At 39.2% G+C, this 24,335-nt stretch overlaps 2 protein-coding genes across 2 annotated transcripts; both read right to left on the bottom strand.

Moving 5' to 3' along the window:
- Window positions 1-7: 7 nt before the first annotated feature.
- Window positions 8-7,641, bottom strand: mmp19 (matrix metallopeptidase 19). The gene is made up of 9 exons (XM_047347315.1): window positions 7,419-7,641; window positions 7,196-7,281; window positions 6,923-7,053; window positions 6,324-6,536; window positions 5,986-6,231; window positions 3,885-4,010; window positions 1,844-2,008; window positions 1,612-1,739; window positions 8-685 (listed from the first exon to the last, which is right to left on the bottom strand). The coding sequence occupies exons 1-9, from the start codon at window positions 7,509-7,511 to the stop codon at window positions 458-460; spliced, it is 1,416 nt and encodes a 471-aa protein (XP_047203271.1). The 5' UTR covers window positions 7,512-7,641; the 3' UTR covers window positions 8-457.
- Window positions 7,642-15,300: 7,659 nt separating this feature from the next.
- On the bottom strand, window positions 15,301-23,331 carry suox (sulfite oxidase). Its single transcript, XM_047348703.1, has 5 exons — window positions 22,964-23,331; window positions 20,545-20,615; window positions 18,881-19,052; window positions 17,925-18,194; window positions 15,301-16,703 (listed from the first exon to the last, which is right to left on the bottom strand). Exons 2-5 carry the CDS (start codon window positions 20,601-20,603, stop codon window positions 15,492-15,494), a joined length of 1,713 nt encoding a protein of 570 aa, XP_047204659.1. The 5' UTR covers window positions 20,604-20,615; window positions 22,964-23,331; the 3' UTR covers window positions 15,301-15,491.
- Between the last annotated feature and the right edge of the window lie 1,004 nt (window positions 23,332-24,335).

Genomic DNA, 24,335 nt, shown 5'->3' with positions numbered 1-24,335 from the left:
CAGTTTGTATTGTTGACATTGTCTTTTTATTTTATAAAATCTTAAATTGTTTCTTTAAAAAAACTACTGTGACTCATGCAGTGAGCATGTATAATTTGCAAGAGAAAGCAAACAGAAATTTTACACTCCTGCCATAATATTACATCTTACTGAAAGCGTTGCAACACATAATTCAACACATATGTGGGAGGACAAAAGACAAACAGATGGCCTTGATTTCTCTCCAAGATTATACTGAGGTTTACATAATTCATCAGTCAGCAGAGATTTTATGCCTTCCAAAAATCAGTTTGAAGGAGCTCAACAGTAATAAAATCCAGTGAAGTTAAATCAGTTCTCTCACTATTTTTCTCCAATTCACAATTAATCACTGATGTTGCTGTTGTTTATTATTCAATGCCCTGAGTGGAGCCAGAATCCCCTCCTCTGGTTCTTGCTGCCCCCTGGTGGTAATTCGCTAGCACCTCATCCATCGCTCCTTCTTGCTCAGTGGGTACCCTCTGTCTACTTTCAGCAGCTCGTTCACTCTCCAGTACTTGTCTCCCTTGAAGAAAAAGATCTTGCCGTTGGTCCAGGTGAAGGCTGCGTCAGGAGAAGATGGCACCCCGCTGATGAGCATGCTCAGAGGTTTTGGGTAGAAAGCTAAACTGTATTTCAGCTCATCAAACTGCCAGTGGTCTGATCCCTGAATGGACAGAGCGCAAAGAGTTAGGATTAAAAGCACAACTATAAAATATGATTGTGAAACATGAATACAGGTGCATCTCAGTAAATTAGAATATGTTAAAAATTCTTTACTCTTTTACACATTTATAACACATGGAGTGAGATATTTTGAGCATTTATATCAACATTTATATTAACTTTGATGATTATGGCTTGCAGCTAATAAAATCCTAAAATTCAGCTTCTCAAGAAATGTGAACATTTATTCATGTAAATAAATTAGAGCTCCGTGAATAGACCTGATCTACACAATCATGGGATCCAGCAGTCAGTCACTGTTACCCTCAACAAGGAGGGTTATCCACAAAGGGTCATTGCTGGAGAAGCTGGCTGTTCACAGAGTGCTGTATCCAAGTTTATTGATGTAAAGTTTAGTGGAAGGAAACAGTGTGGTAGAAAATGTTGCACAAGCAACAGAGATAACCTTGAAAGGACTATAAGCAAAGCCTGTCCAAATGTTTGGGGGAGATTCACAAGATGTGGACTCTGACTGGAGTCAGTGTTTCGAGACCCACTTTCTCCATGTGTTAAGCTCCTGAACTAGACACTATGACAGAACAGTTTTACCTGGGCTAAGGTAGGCACTGTGACAACTAAAGGAGCAGGCAAATACTGTACAGTACTTGGGCATACTTTTCAGTAGGTTGCATTTTTTAAATTAAAAATTATTTTACTTTAAGGCTTGTTGTGTAATCTAATGTTTAAGAGAAACTTAATTTTAGATTTTTATTAGCTGTAAGGAATAATTTACCAAATTAACAGGACACTTGAAAAACATCACTCTGTGACGTTCATGTTTTTCTAAAGAATTACTTAAAATAAATAAACTTTCACATGATACAGTAATTTATTGAATGCACCGGCACTGCTAGGCTTTATATGTACCTTTATGAACACAAGCTTCTTGTTAATCTGCAGGTATAAGGCTGCATCGATGTTTGGAGGGATCCGTTTGACCTGTTTGGGGTAGCCGTAGTCAAGCATGAACATTGTGTACCTCCATACTTTACTGCCTGTGACCAGAAAGAGTCCAAACATTTAATGTTTAGAAGCAGCAGGTGCAAAACAGAAGAAATCCTGCTGAAGCTCAGTGCTACGAAACAAAAAATGGTTGTACCTTTAAAAAAGTATGTCTTATTGGTTCTCTGTGAGTGGACAGCAGCATTCAGGTTTCCAGGGAGTTCCCTCCACAGTCTGCTGATCTTTATCGGAGTGTTATGGCCCATATCAGAGATAGTCCACACATAATCCCCCCTAAAGGCAAAGGTTTTGTCCCATGGACCTGAATAAACAGACTTTGACATTATTATAGAAACTATAAAACATTTTTGTAGAAAACTGTAAATAATTTCCTCCAGTATGGTCAACTTTGCTCTATCCTGTTCAGCTAAAACATTGTCAAGTCAAGTCAAGTTTATTTATATAGCCCTTTTCAGCAACAAGGCTCTCAAAGCGCTGCACACGAGGAAAAACACCACAATGATACAGAAAATCAAACACAGAAAAACAAATCAAATGACATTAATAATCCTTGGGAGTTTACTGGTAAGAGCTTGTTCTAATCCAATCTTTCTAATAGAGGTAATTAGTTCATTAAGTCCTCTGTGGTAAGGAATTCATCCTGTGCTAGAAGAAAAATGATAATATTAATCCTTGAGGTCGCTGGTATGAGGCAGTTGTGGTCCCATCATTCAAAATAGTAGCAGTCATGGGCGCTGACTGAAGTCTAAGTAGAGAAGCTGGGTCACTGGTATAAAACAGTTTTAGTACAAACTTTTGAAATACTAATAATGTTTGGCTTTTACCGGTATGAAATTGTTGTAATACAATCCTTCTAAGAAATCTAAAAATCTCTGGTCATTGGTGTAAAAACAGCTGTAGTCAAATTTTCAAATACCAATAATATTTGCTTTTGCTGGTAATACTTCTGAGAAATCTGAAAATCTTTGAAAAGTAATGAAATCACACATTTAGGTAAAGTAAGATAGGAGGGAAAAAAATCATATTTCAGACTCTATTCTTAACAGAATAGAGTCTGAAATTGTACAAAAAACCTGAGCAGGGGTAAGCAACACACACATAAGTAAAGATTTAGCAAGGGTATCTTGAGGGTGCGAATGAATAAGTCTGGGTGTGTTTGCAAGAATTAGACTGTCAACACTGACAGAAGCGTCATTGTCCTTGAGAAGAGAGGTGGAGGTTTTATCAATCGGCCGCACAGTCCTATCAGCACACAGCTGGTAGGGGAGTGCTGGGGAAGAGCGTCGTGTTTATATAACATCCAGGAGATATTTTGTCAATAGCCAGTTAGCAGAAGTTGCCAAGGCCACATTGGGGAGCCAGATTTAGAAAAACTATAAATGTTGTGGTTCAAGCAGTTGTGAATTTCCAACCACCTTAAGAGTTTTACTGGTGTGTCTCAATTGTGAATCCAAATAGCCAACTTTCTGGTACAGATCTGGAGCGTACAACGTCTCCAAGATTATATCCTTTAACCTCTGAGTCCAACCGCTGCCAGGCTGCGATTTTGTTCAAGAATCGTGTCCAGCTTGTGATTCTGCTCTCTTAACATTTCAGTCTGAGTGTTGATCGCTCTACAGACTCCATCTAACATCGCAGGAAGCTTTGAAACGCTTTAAAACAGCCGCCCACGTTTTGCGAATCACTCGATAAACCAGGTAACCACCAACTCCAAAAAGTAGAAATCCTGTTATCAAAAGTCCAAATATGTACACATTTTCTACGTCCGCGACCAACATTGTAGTCAGGCACTCAATCTTCCACTGCTGCCAAGAATCCATTGTGTATCCAGAGAAGAACGTCCCGTCTGGACAAGAGGGTCTCCTTTAACCTGTCTTCCCATCAAAAAAATGTGATCAATTACGTTGAGAGACCAGCTGACCAAATCCATAATTTAAAAGTTTGGAGGATATGCAAAGCGAGGCTCTGAGAAAAATACAGACAAAAGCAGCAGGGAGGGAGAAAAAACGCGCGTGTTTTCCACTGAAAGCAAGAAAAAAAAAAAGTTTTCTAAATTTTATTCATGCATGTACTTTGTACATCCATTGTAAATTAAGCAGATTCATGCTTATTTTGTCATTTAACTTGCAATGATGACTTCAGGAAAGGTGTCAGATAACAGTTAATCTGTGACATACCTAACATAATGGCATCCAGATCTGCAGTGCAGGGATCAGGGATTCTTGCAGGTCCAGAACTGCTCTCTGTGGGAAACACGTTGTCCACAGTTGTTGTACTGGCTGAAGTGGTGCTGAGTGGTTTGCCTGCAACAGAATTTGAAATCAAAGTTTTGAAGAATGACGGATGTTTTCCCTTTTTTATATCTGACCCTCAGGAAATAAAAGTAGATTAATTGTTGTTTTTAGATGGCAAAACTCTTGTTGATCCCAAAAATGCTTACTGCCCGTTTTGATTGTGTCACCAACTAAACCATTGATGTTATCATTGTTAAATGTACTGAGATTAAGTCATAGTGCTTTTCTAGTCATTCAACCACTGAAAGCACTATTACATTGTAAGTTCACCCAGCTGCTCACTTTAATGCATGGTTGTTAGAATAAATAACCTCAATAACCAACAAAGATGTCCTAAGTAAATTCAAAATGCAGTTTTCAAATTATGATGTTATCTCATAAGGGTATAAAAGCTATCCAAACCAGTCTCGCCCTGAGTGGCAAGGTAATTTTATTTTATTGTGTATTCTGTTAAACCCTTGCTTTTTGTATAATATTATACAAAAGCAAGGGTATATATTATTTTTTGTGTAATATATTTCTGTTATGAACCTTTTTTAACTGAGGGATATGATATCTTTGGGGGCGTGTCCGGGATATGAACCTAGAATATCTTACATTGAAAGCAAGAATCACACTTTGACAATCTATTGAACTGTATATCACTTCTGTAGTTGTACTGAAGGAGAGTTTGTTCTGATTGCGCCGTTGCACTTCTGTTTGCTGTAATATCACACATCACGTTGGCCAGTCTTTAAAAAGAGAGATCCTTCCAGGACATGATAGCCCCAGATGAAATAGGTTTTTATGCTGTTAATTATGTAGTTTTACAATGGTTTGTTGGTATTTCAACATTATTTTGGAAATCAACTGCTGGAGTGCGGTCTGGGGTGCTCCATTTAACCATGCCAAGTTTGGCACACCCAAAAATTAAGACACTGTCTCTGTATCACATTTGACCTTATCAGCAGAAAACCCAAAACAACAGACCAAAATCAGGAGGCCGTTTTGGAGCTGGGTCTTAAAGACAAGAATTAATACTATATATAACTTAATGCTCACCCTCTACCGATGACCCACATAGCCCTGTCTTTTAGTATTTAACCCTTTCTCTCTCCTAGACATGGCAATTGACTGAGCTTTTACTGTAACTAATTATATGTGCTCTCTTTCAAACTCTAACCTTGAAAACTGGAAACAGGAAAACATTTTATCCAATTTGAATAAAAAGCTAACTCCGACTGCACTGTTCAATTGTTAGGATTAATAGGAATGTATGTACCTGACTGTTGTGAAGTGCCTTGAGACAACATGTGTTGTGAATTGGCGCTATATAAATAAAACTGAATTTAATTGAATTGAATATCAAGCAACTAAGTATGTAGACTGTATGTAAGTATGTAGACCACAGTCATTCTGACTGTGGGCTGGTCTCAGCAAATCCAGTCGAGTTCTCTACTAAATCTCCCCCACTAAGCTGTTAATAGTATTATAACAAATTGGGAAGAAGAGCACCTCAGCCACAAAATGGTTGAACACCTAAAATGAGAGTGAAATTCAATTATTTAATAGAACATTTAATGGTACATTTATTTATTTCATGATATATTTATTTATGCAATTTTGTCCTTTTTGGCCCTCCATATCACTCAGGTTTCACATCTCAATGATTCTGAAAATTGTCTTGTGACCCCCCACTTGGTGTCTTGCACACAATAAATCTTAATAAAATACACTAATGCTTAAGTTAGAACGTAACAAAATGTAAAAAGGTTTGAACACTTTTGAAAAGTACTAACTTTTCTGAAGCTTTACTTTCTTACATATACATTTTTGTGGGCCAACAACATATTTAATCCAATGGATTAAGAATGGGATATCACTCCCATTTAAAAAAGGAAGCTGTAAAAGAATATATTTTTGTAAATATCAAGGTTGTATTACTTTGTCGGAACCATAATAGTTATCAAGAACTATCCCAGAAATCCTTCCGATCAACCCTTACCGTATAGTGTCTGAATGCCTTTAACATCATCTGAATGCAGCCTGAAGTTGACACGATACCCAGCGTAAACTGGTGCCATCAGAGCACTCCTGAATTGGGAGTGACCCAGACCAAGAGCATGTCCTATTTCATGGGCAGCCACAATACGCAGATTAGTGCCATAATATGATCCCTCTGTCCAAAACTCATCCTCATCGAAATGGACAATGCCAGATTCTGGTGACTCAGCATGAGCCAATACATGACCTGCAGGAAGTATACACACACAGTAGGGATTACACAGCCCTGCTCAATAATTTGTGTGAGAAATGCTGAGTGGATTTAGAGAGGGAACAAACCTCGGCCATCAAATGGAACTGAGCAGTAGCCATCTTTCTTATGAAAGGAGATCTTTATATCTGCTCTGCTATAATCAACCTCTCTGAACGTCAGATCTGCCACATTGCTCCAGTACGTAAATGCAGAACGGATGGCTGCCCTGACCTCTGATCTCAACATGTCAGGTGTGTAATTGTAGATCCGGTAGGTGAGACTCTTTTTCCTCCAACGACCTGAGACAGATGAGATTATTTTACTGTAAGTCACCAGTATAAATATATTATAGGCTTAAAGAGATTACATCAAGACTTCAGGCAATCTCACTAATCTCTTCAATAAAATACACTGAAGCTTGAAGTTGGAATGTGACAAAATGTAAAAAGGTTAGAATACTTTTGAAAAGTACCATATTTATTGAAGCTTTACTTTATAACATACACATTTTTGTTATTTTACTGTCAAATGTAACTTTTTTTTGCTGTGGGATTTTCTCCAACTGTCCAGTGATTTTAGATTGCTTGTAAATCCACATCTTTCAAAAGACCTCTCACATAGATCAAAAACTTTCTGACGTTTTCAGACTAAAATAAAACAACGGTGTCCAAAATGTCTGACTCACCCATAACTTTGTACTTGTGGAATTTCTTGTTAAATGGATCCTTCAAACCACAGCGGGGCTGTCTCATCACACCAAGGGTGGCTTCATCTAACTCTCCAGTAGGTGGCAGATCATTCACCCTCTGGAAGACTCTGACCAGATTTGAGACATATATATATATATATATATATATATATGAATTTTTGTAAATTTCTCTCCTGCATGGCCTGATTGCAACAGCTACTTTTAAACGTCAGTCCATGTTTTCTTGAAAAAAGCCAATAATCATGTTACCTAAGCGCTTCAATGACCTCCTCCAGGTAAGAAGGGTCCTGTGGATCACCTGGATCATTCAAGTAGCCATACTGCTTTAAATACGCCTGTATTTGTGTGTATACAAAACAAAAATGTACATTGATTTTACATGAAATAATTTCTACATTTGGTTTTGTATCTGAGATGAAAGTTGATACAAAATATGTTTAAGTAAGTGCTATGAAGCCAGATGTAATCTTACCTTTGCTTCATTTAACTCCGTCCATTCCACCACAGCACCTAATGCAGCTCTGAGGCTGAGCACTAACAGCAGCAGGAGTCCTGAGCGGTCCATTGTGAGATTTTCATCTACAGTTTCTGTCCCAGGCTGGTGCTTTTATGGTGTGAGAAGAGTCTCACAGAAGACTCTTTGTGTTCCTTCGTGCTCCAGCAGTTTTAACTCAGCTGAGCATGAGTCAGCCCTGCAGCTGCGATGATCCACTTCCAAGGAATGAGAATTACAAAGAGGAGTCAGTTGACCTCAGCCAACATGTGTGCAGTTAAACTGTACAGCTGTTCAGTGAGAATGTGGAGCTTCTACTCACTTTACCAGTTTACAGAGTCCCCCCAGCTGTTGACAGCTTGAGTTAAGGTCTCTATAACCTTAGAGAAGTGAGTGAAGCTCTTTCTGAACAAAACTATACAAGCAAGATGATCATCAGGATCACACACACTTTGTTTACTTCCTGGACGTCCTGTGTATCTCAGTTTAATGATGGGCTTAAACCCCAGGGTAAGACTCACCTTCTTTCTCCCACATTCCTGTTTCAGCCCAACAAATATTCATTTTTATCTGGTCCAAAACGTTAGTGTTATTTCTCATGTTGACAAAGAAAGGTACAAAATGTACCAGGATTTGCTCCCAGGAGAGTCAAAAGTTTGATTTTTCTAAAAATGCATTTCTTGAGGTACATTGAATTGCAGCTGTATTCATACCCTTTGAACCTTTGCACAATGAGATAGGCCAACACAAAACAGCATAATATGGAACATTGTTTTTAGCATTTATTACAAATAAAAATATAAAATACGTTGCGCATCAGCTCTGTACTTTGTACAACAACCTTTGCTTGAATTACAGCTGTAAGTCTTTTAGGGTTTGTCTCCAACAGCTTCGCACATCTAGAGACCGACATTACTGTCCATCATCTTTATCTCAGTCAGATTGGATGCAGATCATCTGTAAACATCACTTGTCATGTCTAACATGTTTTCTTCTTTCCCTCTACAGAGCTCCATCCAACTTCCCATCAACTCTGACCAGTTTCTCTGTCCCTGCAGAAAAACATCCCCACAGCATGATGCTGCTACCACCATGCATCACCCTGAGAATGATATGGTCAAGTTGATGAACAGTGTTAGTTTTCCTCCAGGTAGTCTTTTGTTTATAGGCCAAAAGGTTCAGCTTTGTTCTCATCTGACCAGAGTACTTTATCAACATACTTGCTGTGTCCCCTAAAACATCTTATATGGTATATTCTTTCAAGAATGCTTGTCTCTAGGGCATGAAAGACAGATATGTGGAGTACAAAACTATTATCTGTCCTATTAACAGATTCTCCCACCTGAGCTGTGGATCTCTACAGCTCCTCCAGAGTTACGGTGGGCCTCTCCTTGCCCTGTCTGCCTGTTTAGGTGGAGTGCCATGTCTTGGTAGATTGTGATGTATTTCCTTTTCAGATGATGGATTGAACAGTGCTCTGAAAGATGTTCAAGGCTTGGGATATTATTTATACATAGCTCCTGAAGGCAGTTTGTACTGGAATTTATTTAAGGGTATCAGAGTAAAGAGGCCTGAATACAAAATGTAACTTTGTGCTGGTCTGTCACATAAGACCCCCATAAAATACAATAAGGCTTTTAGATGCAGCATGATAATATATGAAACATAAGAAACATTTTGAAAGGGACTGTAGTTTTGACAGTGTTTTCCTGCATCTGTTTAAACCTAGAAACAGTCTATAGGCTAAGGACAAACAACCTCTCCTGCAATATGAAAAAAGTAGGAAATTATCAATCATGCAAAGCGATAACAGTTAGCAAATACAATAAGGCCTGTGTCATGTGGGAGATTATTTAACCAAGCCTGATTTACATGTTTATGCTTTACATTTTATGCTCCTGGATGTTGAGTCTCCTTGGGATTGGTTGTTTTAAAGCCAAATTTATTTGTAAATCATCATTTAATCAATATAAAATCTACCCTCCAAAACACAAGCTTTAATGTACACATGCATCTGATTACCTCACACAAGGCATGGGGCAACTAATCAGTTGTATTTGGATTTTCATGTTCGTTTTTCTCATTTGTTTCCTCCTTATCTGTATGTTTTTTATACAATTCTGGTTTCAGAGAAGTTTACTTGTTTTCTTCAGGATCCACTGAGTGGATTTCAGGACTGTTTTGCAACAATAAAACACAGTTACTGTTACTCAGACACATAACTACTTAAGGTGACAAAAGCAGAATACAAAACTTCTGTTACAAATAGAAAGTATGCACAGAAAGTCATCAGATGGAAAAATTCAACAAGAATAAACAGAATGAACTATAAAGTTTGTAAGATCATAATCTTCACTATTTTCTTCAGCTTCCCCTTCCAAACGCATAAAGTGAACCTGCAGCAGCTTAAATGCAGCTTGAACACGTCAGAAGTCTAAATCTGACCGGAGTTCCTCTTTTCACCATAGCGTTAACTAATCCCAGCTGACCAGCTTGATTCTTCTTGTGATGTCATTGAACTAAATAAACACAAACCAAAATTAGCAACTTTTTTCTTCAGTGCTCTTTCAAACAAACTTGTTTAGAAGATCTTTTAGAAGATACAACAGATCCAAAGCCACCACTGAATGCTGTCTTTAAAAACAAGGTACATCTTTAAAGCAAGGAAGCTCGTTTTCTTTTTTTTGTACTTCTGTACTTCAGTGTATAAAAACTAACTTCACTGAAACATTTCCTAGCTTGAATTGACCACTATAATGACACATTTGTCTGACTAGGAGAAAAGTCAGCTTTATGTTTCCTGTTTGTCTTTGTTACAACAGCTTCCTGGCAATTCAAATTTAATTTATATGCTCTTTATGAAAATACTGAGTCCATCTACTCTTCTGCTTTCACCAACCAATTTTCTATTTCTAACCATAAAAGGGTCTGTTTTAGATTTTGTCATTTCCTTTTGGTGGAATTAGAAATAGTTGATTTTTAATTTAATTTATGTTTGCAGAACCATGAACACTGGTTTCCTCTAGCAAATATCTTTTATTAGACAAAAACAGACGCCAACTTTAAATGCTGGTGTAGTAGACTGTCAGAAACAGCTCTAAAATACCACATCAAACCTATTTTCAGACATACTTAGTACCCACTTAATGGACTGGCTACATAACAGTAGTAAGTATTCAGCCTTCTTGTAAGATGAGAAACCTTTCTTACCCCATTTCCTCTAATATTTTGCTCCTACGCCTGTTTTTATGCAACTTGTGTCTCTGAAAAAGATTTACGGTACAAGGTTGAATTTACCACTAAAGTGACGCGTTGGTTTCATTTTGAGAACAGCCAGCTTTATGTTTCCTGTGTTTGTCATTTTTATGGTAGCAAACTGGTAATTCAAAACAAATGTGTAAAAAGAAGTAGAAGTACGTACATGCTTCCTGTTTTTCTAGGAATGGTCACACAAACACAAAGTATCATTTATTGAGTTTATTTCCTGTTTACTTCTTTCCGTTTGTCTTTAAGTCTTAGAGAGTAGAGCAGAGCAAACTGGACTGCATGAATACAAGCATAATCACCAGAATTGCTGTTTTGGTTGTCAGGAGAACATCTCTGCTCATCCAAACATTACTTCTTTATGACTCAGGCAAAGATGCATCACAGAACTTTGTTAATCTTATTCTTATTTATTACTTTTTCTAAGTCTCCACCAGCCGCAGAAGCAACTGACAGGAGAACATCTGGACCGAATCATATCCAGGTCAAAAAGCAAACAGTCATCATAAAGATAACACAGCTCCTTTGGTCATCAGTTACTAGTGATTTAAATACAAACATGTTCACTGGTTATTCTTACATGAAAGCTCATGGGTTTTAAGAAACTTTCCTTCTCACCTCCTTCCCACCATCAAACACATTTCAGGAGGATGTTTAGGTTTCAAATCCAGTTTATCACATTTCTAGATATTCAAAAACAAATTATAACTAACAAGAGGGCCTGAGAAAGCATAAATAACATCCAGAATATATTTTACTGTAAATATATACCAGGTGTATTTTCAAGTGGACAACTTTCTTTGCTGTTTTAAAAATGATTACGGTAGTTATTTGTGCACAAATAAATGTTATGAAACAAAATAGAAAAGCACCTCTTTGTGTGTTTTTTTTAAAAATAAGTTAATAAAAAGATTAGTAGAATTTCATAACAAAATGTACTTCCTCTGTTAGGAAACATTAAGCTTAAATATCTCAGAGAAACTGAAAAATAACAATGTCCCAGATATATTTCTGCAGTCGATCTGATGACAAGAGTGAATCCAAGAAGTGCTGTGTTGCACTCTGACAGTTTTCACACCAAGCAGCAACCAAATCAGCAGATGGAAGGGGTAAAATTAGAAGCTTAAAACATTTCCAGTATCCTGAAATTCAAAATGCACGCTATGCGTTTTAAAAATGCTGCAGAATATGACAGATCAGCAGGAAGCCATTTATAAACCTAATGATTTTACAAAAAAAATTTATATTTCCAGCTTCCTAAAATAGAACACCCTTCTTGAAAAGGCAGTTTAATCTAAAAACCGCATATTTTGTTAAACACTTCAGGCACTGTGGAATAACTGTCCGTACAGAAACAGCTTCAGTTTTGGCACCTTTCTTTATATCTATGTTTGTCTCCATTAGACCAATGCTCAGATCTCTACATTGTGCTTAATCATATATACAGATGTGCCTTGCATGGTGGCACAGTTGGTAGCACTGTTGCCTTGCAGCAAGAAGGTCCTGGGTTCAATTCCCATCCAGGGGTCTTTCTGCATGGAGTTTGCATGTTCTCCCCGTGCATGTGTGGGTTCTCACCAGGTACTCCGGCTTCCTCCCACAGTCCAAAGACATGCCTGTTAGGTTAATTGGTCTCTCTAAATTGCCCTTAGGTGTATGAATGAGTGTGTGCATGGTTGTTTGTGTGTTGCCCTGTGATGGACTGGCGACTTGTCCAGGATGTACCCCGCCTCTCGCCCATAGACTGCTGGAGATAGGCACCAGCTCCCCCGTGACCCACTATGGAATAAGCGGTAGAAAATGACTGACTGACCTTGCATGACCTAACACTACAAAATCACATGTACACAGAGGCTAAAGGTGTAAAGAATGACATCAAATACTCCCAATTACAAAAGACATTTAGAAAGAAATTACATAAACATCTAGAACAAGTTTATTAACTGGTCTCTTGTGTAGTTTGTTACTAATATGTTGAAATATAGCTAGAGAAGAAGTCCATTTTAATTATAAATGCCCATCTTAGCAAAATCAATTTCATTTTGGTAAAACTTGGAATTACAGGTTAAAGATGATAAATATTTAAAGTTCAAAACATACATCATAAATGGCCTTTCCATTGATTTCTAAAGTAGAGAATTCATTTTAAAAATTATTTATTTCCCCAATAAACAGCCTTAGTAGCCCCCCCACAAAAACAATGATTACCAAATATGTGTGATGACGTGTAATCATTGTCTAATGTTGTGTAGTTGCACATGAGAAACAGGCTGTTTCCTTGATTTACAAAAATAGCTTTCTATGAGATATTTGTCAAATGCATGTGTTGCTGCTTATTGGCAACACAGAGAAAGGACGTATTGAGAACATTTTATACTGCGATCATCAACGCAGGACACGTCCAGAAGCTCTGTGGAAGTAAACGGGTGAAAACAAATTTCTCCTCACACACCAAAATCATTGTATTTGTTGAATCTGTTGATTTAAGGAAGTAAACAACCCAAAGCTAAAGGACAAGGACACCATAGTTTATACCCCAGCTAGGAGAGACGGCTGGAGCATGGAGTCAACAGCCAGACCACCAGGGTGACCACACCTGTTGTTTGTGAACATTAAGTATATTAGTAAAAAAGAAAATGTTTCTTAAAAGCTATTTTTGCTTTCCACTTTGTCGTCTGGAAGTAACAAACATCCGCTGATGTCTGCAGATCATGTTAAATCATAAACTCCTCTTGTTTGACAATCCTCCAGTATGTTTAGCCACAATAATTAGATTTAGCTCTGACTAACATGTTCCCTCTGTCAGAGCCAAATGAATTAAGTGTTTCACTGCAGCTACAGTCTTATTGTAGATTAGTATTTTAACTTCCCATCCAACATGTGTAGCACTTGCTTGTAATAAATTTTAGGGCCAAACAACACATTGTGGGTAAAATAACTGGATGGACTTAAACAGCTTAAGTGTTGTCCTTGAAATAACAGATACAAGTGCAATTAAACCCTAACTGATTGATCACAGACCGTGGAGAAAAATGAGAACCACAGCATGGCTTGCTAACAAAGTGTGCCTGGTCTGATGACAGTTGTTGAGAGAACCATGCCAGGTCACATCTAGGTAACAATGCTGGTCAGAACTGGTGCACAGCTTACAACACCTACCAGAATATGGCCAAAATCTTAGTGTACTAAGTTAGTTTGGACATAAGCAGCCATCTGCAACTTCAACTGTGTTGAAGTACACGTGGACAATATTTGTGACAAAGTGCTTTTAAAACACTCCCCAGGGGGGCCGGTTTGTCGGGTCTCCGACGTACTGCTCTTAGGCACCCTTTCTCCTGACTTTCTACACCTATGTTGATAAATCACCATATAAATATCTAAACTTTTATCTGAATTTAGTGAACAAAAATTTGTGCTGTAGACTTTGCCATCACTACTTTTGTTAATAGTGGACATTGCGTTACGCATCGATGGCCGACCCGTTCCGGATATAAAGTTACCATTTATCTCAACTTGTGCTAACTTTTCTTTTCCACAATTTTTATACATATTTCTTGACTTCTATCACGAAAATGAAGACCTATCTTGAAAGTACAAGCCTGAAAACAAATAAAAAGGAAAGGTTGAAGAAGAATTGACATGAAACCCTTAAAGTAGTGACTCTGTACTAAACTGGCACATTCAAATGAACTAACAGCTCCAAAAACACTACAGAATTTTTTTTTTTTTTTTAAATCTTCCTGTTTTTAAAGAGATTTAAAGAAATGTACACTTCCTATGTGTTCTTTAAGGACATTTAAAAAAAAAATATAGGTTCTCTATGAATCACAATATTTCTGAAATCATCACATCCTAAGATGCACCGATCAAACAACCAAAGACTGGAATCAGCCAGTTTTTCATTGATGAGCTGATTGGTTAAAAACTTGAAAAATATTTTCTTTTTATTTTATTCATAAAACGCATCAATCTCAAGAACTCTCGCCTTAATATCTATAATGGGGTCAGTAACCTAAGGCCTTTTAGCCCCTCTGCAGTAACATCAAAAATGGTGAAGAAATTAGGAAATTCCAGTTTTCGAACATTAGCGTAGAAATTCCCCAACTAATTTATAGAGGGCATGTTTTTCATTGCTCAGTCCTTTTATCCAGTCATGCTGCAAATTCTTCACTTTATTTGTTTAAAATTGGCAATCTTCCTTAAACATGGATGCACAAATGCATCACAATGCCCAAGAAAGTGTTTTTTCCCACTTGTTGCTAAAGTTGATGAAAACAGAACTGATACTATGAGTCTCTAAAACTTGCCTCAAGACAATTCCTATTTAGTAATCTATGGAACGTCCTTGTCGACAAGTGCATCAACAAAAATCCTGTACTTTAATGCACTTTGATTTTAAAATAGTTTAGTTTTTTATGTCAGACTACCTCTATCAAATAGCCTGCAGCACTGTTTTCTTTAGTTGTTTAGATTTTTTTAATCTAAATCTGCAGGTCAGACCTCAAAGACACTTGGAAATCAGTATTACTGAGTAAAAGCTTGACTGGTGCATCTCTAATCCCTGCATCACCTTGAACACACTGTGCATGACTGCAGATACAACTAAGATGTTTCGGTTTATTTATACAACTTTCATCTTGTATCTCAGTAAATCTTTCAAATCTCCCAAGCAACATGATCACATAAATACAGATTCCTGTTGCTATTTATGACTGAGTCAGATATAAAACACAGTTGCCACCATGATGACTCAGTTTTTGGCATAAACCACTGAACCTGTGCCTCCCTTTAATCCTCGGTGACCTTGACCTTCACTCGGTGCCAGGCATTGTTTAACAGGCCTCTCAAATTCCAGATGGGAAGGACTGTGTCCGGTTGAACGTTGTAACTGTTATCCACTGCCTTGCAGATAATCTCTAGCTCCTTGGCCTCAGGAGGAAGAGGAGCAGTTAGTTCCCACAGCTTCCAGGCCCAGGCTTGACCCGGAGGAGGTGAAGGCTCAGTGGGTTGTCCTTCGTCACCGCTCCTCAGCTGGGCCACCTGCCACGTCTTCCCTCCATCCAGCGACACGTCCACACGCACCACCTCTCTGCCGCCGCCACTCCATGCGTAGCCCTTCACGGTCAGCGTTTCGTCGCTGCGGTCAATCACAGCTCCGTCCGCTGGGACAGTGATGGCGGACTGAACGGGAAGCTCCTGGATGGCCGGGGCAGATTTAGGGTCGACCGTCTTCCAGTCGGTCCCAGGGGAGAAACCTTTGTAGTCATGCTGCTGCCAGTGGCTGCTGCTCTCCTCTGTGCTGATGACAATGCGCCCCAGCCACTTCACGCTGCGAGCTCCCACCACGCCCGGTACCACAACCCGCACTGGGAAGCCATGATCAGAAGGAATATCCTCGCCGTTCATTTCATAAGCCAGAAGCACATCTCCTTCTTCACTGATGGCCTTGTTGATAGGAATTGAGGTACCATATGCTGTCCCTGTCACATCTTTATCCAGTCCTTCAAAGTGAACATGGCGAGCCCATTTGGCCACTTCTGGCCCAAAACCAGCAGCCAGGAGCACATCTCTGAGCCTCACACCACTCCATTTAGCATTCCCAATAGCAGATATGCCCCAGTTTAGTCCATTTACCTGCTTTACCTTATTCATATCACTGCGACGGTTTCCTGCACACTGCAGTGTAGCGGTAATGGTGTGTTTGGGGAATCGGGTCTTTAAGTCCTCTAAAGACAGAGACAGCGCTCCTCCTGGCAATCCCTCCACGTTGAGCCGATATGAAGCTGGGTCCACCTGAGGAACGGGCAGGTGGTTTCTTTTGAAGAACAACACACGGGGAGTGATATAGCTGTCTGCCAGGATCTCAGGAGGAGGCTCGGCATTGAAGGGCTTTTTGCATTTGACCTGAAGCACAGGGTGGCGCTCAGGGTCAGAGGAGTAGGGGTCCAACGATTTAGCATCATCCCGCTTCTTCAGGTCCTCTGTTCTCAGCTCGCCAACCTTCGCATTAACCACAAACAGAAAGGTTACAATAAACCATGCTTTCAGAGACAACGTGCGCTGTTGTCGTGTAAACAAACATTAGAAAAGCAATAAACTAAACAGGGCATTAGTGTTAGCCTGCTTTATCCATTCCAAGACTAGTTCTGAGGTACGTTTGGAACAACAAAATGTGTAAAAGTATCAATCATCAAGAATTCAGAGGTAGTTCAATATTATTCCATCTACTTTGAGCAATGGAACCTGACCCTCAGCATAATGCCTCCCCCACCGTGCTTTACACATATGAAAGTGTTATTTGTTTTTGACAGCCTCACCTCGACTGCATGAAAGAGTCTTCTTGATATTTGGGCCCAATCTTTGTTTCATCGGACCATAAACACATTTCTCAAGAAGGTGTCTAAATTGTCCATGAGGTTAACTGTAGATCTCAGTCAAGGTTCAATTTGAAGCAGGAGCTTCTTTATTGATCTGTGCAGTCTAGGTATAACATTAACTTCACTGTGGACAAGGACACTGGTGCTCCAGCAAATTTTATGCCTGACTTGAGCCTTTTATGACTCCTATTTGATTTTATAGGAGGTGACAGTTTGCGTCGGTTTGACACAATTGGGTGTTCCAACACGACAATAATCCAAAACACATGTCAGAACACTTTTTTGGAAAACCTAAAGCACACTAAGACCCGTCTCCCTCTTTAACCATGCGATAGCTGGACATTCTTATACCGTTTATCTGTGCATATAGTAGTTTGAATGTGGCACCTTCAGGCATCTGGCAAAGGAAGCTGCATGTTTGAGACGTCGCCCTCTGTGCCTCCATTTAACTCAAACATTGTCAACTAACAATTATTACATTAGAAGCTTACAAAGCCATAACATCATCATCTGGGCTCTCCCAGCTAGTTTAAAGGTATAGTAGTATTAGCGTACATATACTCCTGAAAATGCTCTACAGTAATTTTCACATTAAGCAAATAGAAATAATTTTGGTAATCTTAGCAGACCAAGAACAAGACTCGTTTGGTCTAACTGAATGTCAGATAATGATGGAAAAAAGGTTAAAAGTATATTTATAAAGTGTCAAAGTGTTAAACCTGTATGTATAATTGTGATTATCTGGATTAGAGAAAACTCCCAATTCTGTGTTTAAAAGAAAAAGCAAATTTAAAATATTTTACAGTGTTTTCATTTATTTAAAAAAAGACACGAGGTGTCTAACCTTATATTGTGAGAGGATTTCCAACACATGGTCCTGGTCATGAACAGCATAGAGGGCCCAAAAAGGTTCAAGGGCACCACCTGCTGCTAGCAAGATTTTATTTCCACCAGGGTGCATCGCCACAAACTCTGTGATGTCATAGACACCTCCTTTGAAAGTGACCCACACGCCGTCCTCCAGAGAGTGGTGCTTTGTGACTTCATTGTGGCTGAAGACAGGAAGACAGGAGCTCTCCGCTGTGGTGGACAAGCCAGCATCTGCTCGCTCAACCTGCAAATAGACAGAGCCGAAATCTGTTTTTAAAAAACCAAAAGGATGGAAACAACCAAGGAGGTCAGCTTGGACTTGGCGCTTTGTTAAATTCAGTACACAATGATACACACTGATAACATTTAACATATAACCCTTTACTGAAGCACATTCCCTGCTTAAGTCTACTCACAACCTAAATTTACATTTCACTTTGACAGTTAAAACCATTTTCAGCTGTTCATTCTAAAATACAATATTAATATAAAACTGTGGGTCCACATGAGTCCATCAGAACTGCATATTTATGAGTGGTAATGTTTTATGTCATTCTCTGAAACGATCACAACCTGTAAAAGGCACAGATAAAATTAAATAGAGCACAGTAAGCAAATAAATCATTTACCAGGGTGAGTGATGCTACAGCAAAAAGGCTGTTTAAAGAGTTATGGAGGAAAATTGGACCTCTGCTTCAAACTGTACTTTTTACTGGTAATGTGTGCAGGGTTCCCACACATTTGACTTTTCCAGGCTGAAATTTCGCAAGTCCTCCGACCTCTATGCTTATATTCAAATTTTAAAATACAAAATTGCCTTATGAATTTATGATAGACATTTATACAGTGAGCAGCCTTTAAGAAAGAAAGTAAGGAAAGAAGGATGAACAAGGAATGAAGGAATTTTTATAGCTACAATGCATCTCTAACCTCTTGGTGGTGTAGACCATAGGTCAGCACAACCCCTGTACCAGTCAGCAGCCCGGCAACAATATGTTTCCAGCTGGCACCGTTGTTGGCATGCTGGTATGATCTCTGGTCATCCCTCCTGTTGCTATAGAGACGAACTGCACGAGATGCCAAAGAAGGAGCCGCCCGATACCTTGGAAGAAAAAATAAAAACATAAAATATATCTTAAACTAGCCTCGCCTGGTTCTAAATATTACTGTATGTTTGATTCGACCACTCAAATATTCAGAAAATGTTATCTGTAAAGCCACAATTCACAGAGCTCATAAAATGTAACAACAACCTCAAGTACCGGGGTTGGACAATGAAACTGAAACACCTGGTTTTAGACCACAATAATTTATTAGTATGGTGTAGGGCCTCCTTTTGCAGTCAATACAGCGTCAATTTGTCTTGGGAATGACATATACAAGTCCTGCACAGTGGTCAGAGGGATTTTAAGCCATTCTTCTTGCAGGATAGTGGCCAGGTCACTACGTGATACTGGTGGAGGAAAACGTTTCCTGACTCGCTCCTCCAAAACACCCCAAAGTGGCTCAATAATATTTAGATCTGGTGACTGTGCAGACCATGGGAGATGTTCAACTTCACTTTCATGATCATCAAACCAATCTTTCACCAGTCTTGCTGTGTGTATTGGTTCATTGTCATCCTGATACACGGCACCACCTTCAGGATACAATGTTTGAACCATTGGATGCACATGGTCCTCAAGAATGGTTCGGTAGTCCTTGGCAGTGACGCGCCCATCTAGCACAAGTATTGGGCCAAGGGAATGCCATGATATGGCAGCCCAAACCATCACTGATCCACCCCCATGCTTCACTCTGGGCATGCAACAGTCTGGGTGGTACGCTTCTTTGGGGCTTCTCCACACCGTAACTCTCCCGGATGTGGGGAAAACAGTAAAGGTGGACTGATCAGAGAACAATACATGTTTCACATTGTCCACAGCCCAAGATTTGCGCTCCTTGCACCATTGAAACTGATGTTTGGCATTGGCATCAGTGATCAAAGGTTTGGCTATAGCAGCCCAGCCGTGTATATTGACCCTGTGGAGCTCCCGACGGACAGTTCTGGTGGAAACAGGAGAGTTGAGGTGCACATTTAATTCTGCCGTGATTTGGGCAGCCGTGGTTTTATGTTTTTTGGATACAATCTGGGTTAGCACCCGAACATCCCTTTCAGACAGCTTCCTCTTGCATCCACAGTTAATCCTGTTGGATGTGGTTCGTCCTTCTTGGTGGTATGCTGACATTACCCTGGATACCGTGGCTCTTGATACATCACAAAGACTTGCTGTCTTGGTCACAGATGCGCCAGCAAGACGTGCACCAACAATTTGTCCTCTTTTGAACTCTGGTATGTCACCCATAATGTTGTGTGCATTTCAATATTTGGAGCAAAACTGTGCTCTTACCCTGTTAATTGAACCTTCACACTCTGCTCTTACTGGTGCAATGTACAATCAATGAAGACTGGCTACCAGGCTGGTCCAATTTAGTCATGAAACCTCCCACACTAAAATGACAGGTGTTTCAGTTTCATTGTCCAACCCCTGTAAAAAAAAAAACATCCATATCGACATCTTTCAACAGCTGACCGTCAGGTTCCGGTACCATACCTCTGAGTGCCGACAGGGCCAAGTCGAGTCAGGCTGTGACAGCGTCTGAGAAGAAGCATTGCACTGATGTCCTGAGAAAACATTCAGTAACTGAGTTCATAAAAAGAGATGCAGGTTTTTGCACAATGTGATAGTCCACTAAGCGGGACTAAACGATGAATAGACAGTGAATGTGATTTAAAACTTTTACACTTGTGTACAGTGTTCTGTTTTCAAATTTGAACATTAACCATTATTCATATTTCAAGTAATGCCTTGCTCCAAAACAATTCTCCACTGTAATAACAACCAAAGTAAACCTTTAAGCCTTCACCTCCTATGCCACTGACTAATCAGCTGTTAGTCTAACCAGCGAGAGGAGCCAACCAGCTGAGGGGGAGTGAGGAGCAAAGAAAGAGGAGGCTCCGTGCACAACATCAATGACAGTAAATACAAAGAGAACACAGAAACTAGACATATTGTAATTTCATGTGGCTGTATTCTCAGTAAGGTGGGTAGGGTTGCCTTATGACCACAATCTGGAGGAACAAACATGTTTCCCTTCTTTTCGCTGGAGTACATTGATAAAACTGGAAGTACAAACTTTATAAAAGCCAGTTCTCTGTTAGGTGGCTCATCAAACACCAGGCAGCTAAAAGAGGAGCTCTGCTTCACTGGTAAACCACACAGGTCTTATCACTATCTGCAAAGCCTTTTAAGATCAGACAGGGTTATCTTAAAGCAGCTTTCACTGAGAAAACACATCTGCCTACAGCGATATACCAGGAAATCCACATTCTTTTTCCAGCAAGCAAGATAGCGAGCAGCTACCAATTATAACCTATGATATGAAATAAAATCCTCACAACAGCAATATTAATACTCTCTATTGTCCACATATGTGGAAATTTGCCTCTGGGTTCACATGGTGGCTGAAAACATAAAAACACACAAATGACACAAAGCACAACAAGGTCACAAACAAACAAACAAGCGGGCACAACTTACATCTGAATACAGTTCAATAGTTGAGCAACATTATGCGTTTGATATAAAAGACTTATTTCCAGTGTTCTTGGTTGCTCTTGCTGCTCTGTATCGCCCTCTAGAGGGGAGCTTAACAGATTCCCCAATTAGAGCAACAATTTGTTGGACCTTTTGTTTGCCTTGGTACAAATCTCCCAGCATCATTTGCTCTGTTTCTAAGATCTTATTGGCCATGCTGACAATTCAGGACAATCTGTTGTTGTCCTTCACTGCCAAACACTTCTCAGCGCTATCAAGTTATTGATTAAAGGTCGAAATGATCGTCTACATGCACTTGCACAGGATACTGGTCAGTGCAATAGGTTGAAAATCATTCAGCCCTGTTGCTTTGGGCCACTTGGGGACAGGAATTGTATTTGAATTTTTTTTTTTTTTTTTTTGGAACATAATGTTTATTTAAAAGACACTGAAATGGTTTTGTAAAAACTGCTGTTATCTGAAATCTCCATGATGTAATCAGCCACCCAGGTCCAGGTGCTTTGACTGCAACTTCTGCTTCAGAAAGGATATTTAAAGAACAGTCTTTGGTGTTTCTGTTATTGCCATGACTGTTATTCTCACAACATGTAAGATGGCTTACCAAACCTTGAATAAGAACTATTTAGGTAATTGGCAAAAGAGATGAATCTATATGTCGGGAATAAATTCTGATGATTTTCTTGTTGATAACGTTAAGCTCACATAATTTTATAAATCAGTTATTGACTGTCAGTTCATCAAAAATCACAGAACATTTGTCACTCTGTGTCATCAAAGCAGGTTGGGACTTGGGTTAGGACTCCATCATCTGAAAAGTCAGAACTGAACACCAAATCATCCAGGTCATCTAAATGTTCCCAGACCCAGTGGTTCTGAACCAGTTAATGCACAGTTCGCATTCAGAAGAACAGTGCAATGTTTAAGGACACTGGAACCTTTTAAATACTGCTGGATAATAATAAGTTAGGAAAATCCTTTCAGTTCCTTTGCAAAGACCAATTCCAATGAACTGTTTCAAGTCTGCAAAGAAGAGTGTTTAAAAACATCCACCCAGATGTAAGCATGCTGAAGGCTACGAAAAATGTGTGGCTCCTCTGCAGCTTTCCAAGTGACATTTAATCAAAGTAAGCAATCTGTTTAAGGTTAAAAACAAAGGTCAAGGTTAAAAAAAAAAAAAAAAAAAAAAACAGTACAGCATTAGTTTAACCATAGACTGACAGAAATAAAATAAATATCTGCACTGACGATTCTTTTTAATAATAACCACAAAAAGGCGGTTCAGATAAAGTCTGGAGCTCAGGAGGTGGCTAACATCATCGTGTACATCTTCCCTGGCATAGCTAACTAAGCTAACATTAACATTCATCCTCTCTGTAGGTGAACCCGTTTCCTGAACCCACAGCATCACACTCACTGTTCCGTAATCAGCCTGTCGTCTGCTTGTTCACAGATGTTTTCCACGACGCTCCACCGAAGTGACCACCTCACCCAGACACTGAGCGTTTCATCAACACTGAGGGAAACACGAGGCCCACTCGAGACCGGTACAGCTGATCTCAGATCAGTGGCTACGTAGCAACAGACGTGGGTTCAGAGCACCAGTTGGTACAACTGAACTCAGATCAGATCTAACGCGCTGCAGGAAGGATTGGATAGCAATTGTTTCTATTGGCACAGCTGATGTTGAACCGGTTCGCCTTGATCCAAACACGTTCTCACTCCCAACTCGTCACATTTGGACGATTGGTCAGGCTCCCTCTGCGTCACGTATTGACGCATCGGGTAGCCCCTTCTCGTCATTATTTGCAGGCTGCTCTCATTGACTGTTATAGAGCTCCCTGACGATGTGGCAATGTGTTGCTTGAGCAACACATTGCCACATCGTGTTGCTTGAGCAGACTCTGTACGCAGTGCTGCAATACAAAAAAACAAACATTTTGCTGAGACGTTTTATTCCTAGAACAATAGAACAAGTAAGTTGATTCTACGATGATAAAAGCTTTAAAAAGCACTGTTTAACTTTTATTTATTACCTGTTATGGACGAAATTATTTTGGATATATTTTCTGACAGTAGTATTATAAAAGATAAGGTCATACCAGATTATACATATTCGTTTACAATACAAATATGACATGTGCACAGACACTTAAATTAATTCCTGGTGGCGCTCGTCCTCTTTCAGGAATTCCTGTTTCCCTTTTAAACACTGAAATAACCTGAAACACAGGTTAAACATACACCATTAACTGCATATTAGAAAACCTTTTTTAACTTATAAAATGGGAGCAAAACATAAACATCTGAGCAGTAGTGTGGTATACAACTTTATATAATAATATAATATAACTTTTTCTATTTTAAGCATGTTGACATGCATTTATTTGCTATATGATAGGAACAGGAGCATACAGACAAAGAAAACAGCTCAAATAAGTCAAATAAGTCTATATATACTGTATATATTACATGAAGGATATGTTTATATATATATATATATATATTTACACTGCTCAAAAAAATAAAGGGAACACTTAAACAACACAATAAAACTCCAAGTAAATCAAACTTCTGTGAAATCAAACTGTCCACTTAGGAAGCAACACTGATTGACAATCAATTTCACATGATGTTCAAATGGAAAAGACAACAGGGGGAAATATTTGGTGATTAGCAAGACACTCAATAAAGGAGTGGTTCTGCAGGTGGGGACCACAGACCACTTCTCAGTACCTATGCTTTCTGGCTCATGTTTTGGTCAATTTTGAATGTTGGTGGTGCTTTCA

The sequence above is a fragment of the Girardinichthys multiradiatus genome, chromosome 20, assembly GCF_021462225.1.
Source record: "Girardinichthys multiradiatus isolate DD_20200921_A chromosome 20, DD_fGirMul_XY1, whole genome shotgun sequence".
In the NCBI taxonomy this organism is placed as follows: Eukaryota; Metazoa; Chordata; class Actinopteri; order Cyprinodontiformes; family Goodeidae; genus Girardinichthys; species Girardinichthys multiradiatus.
The sequence above is the reverse complement of the archived record's forward strand: the minus strand, read 5'-3'. Positions and strand labels throughout refer to the sequence as shown.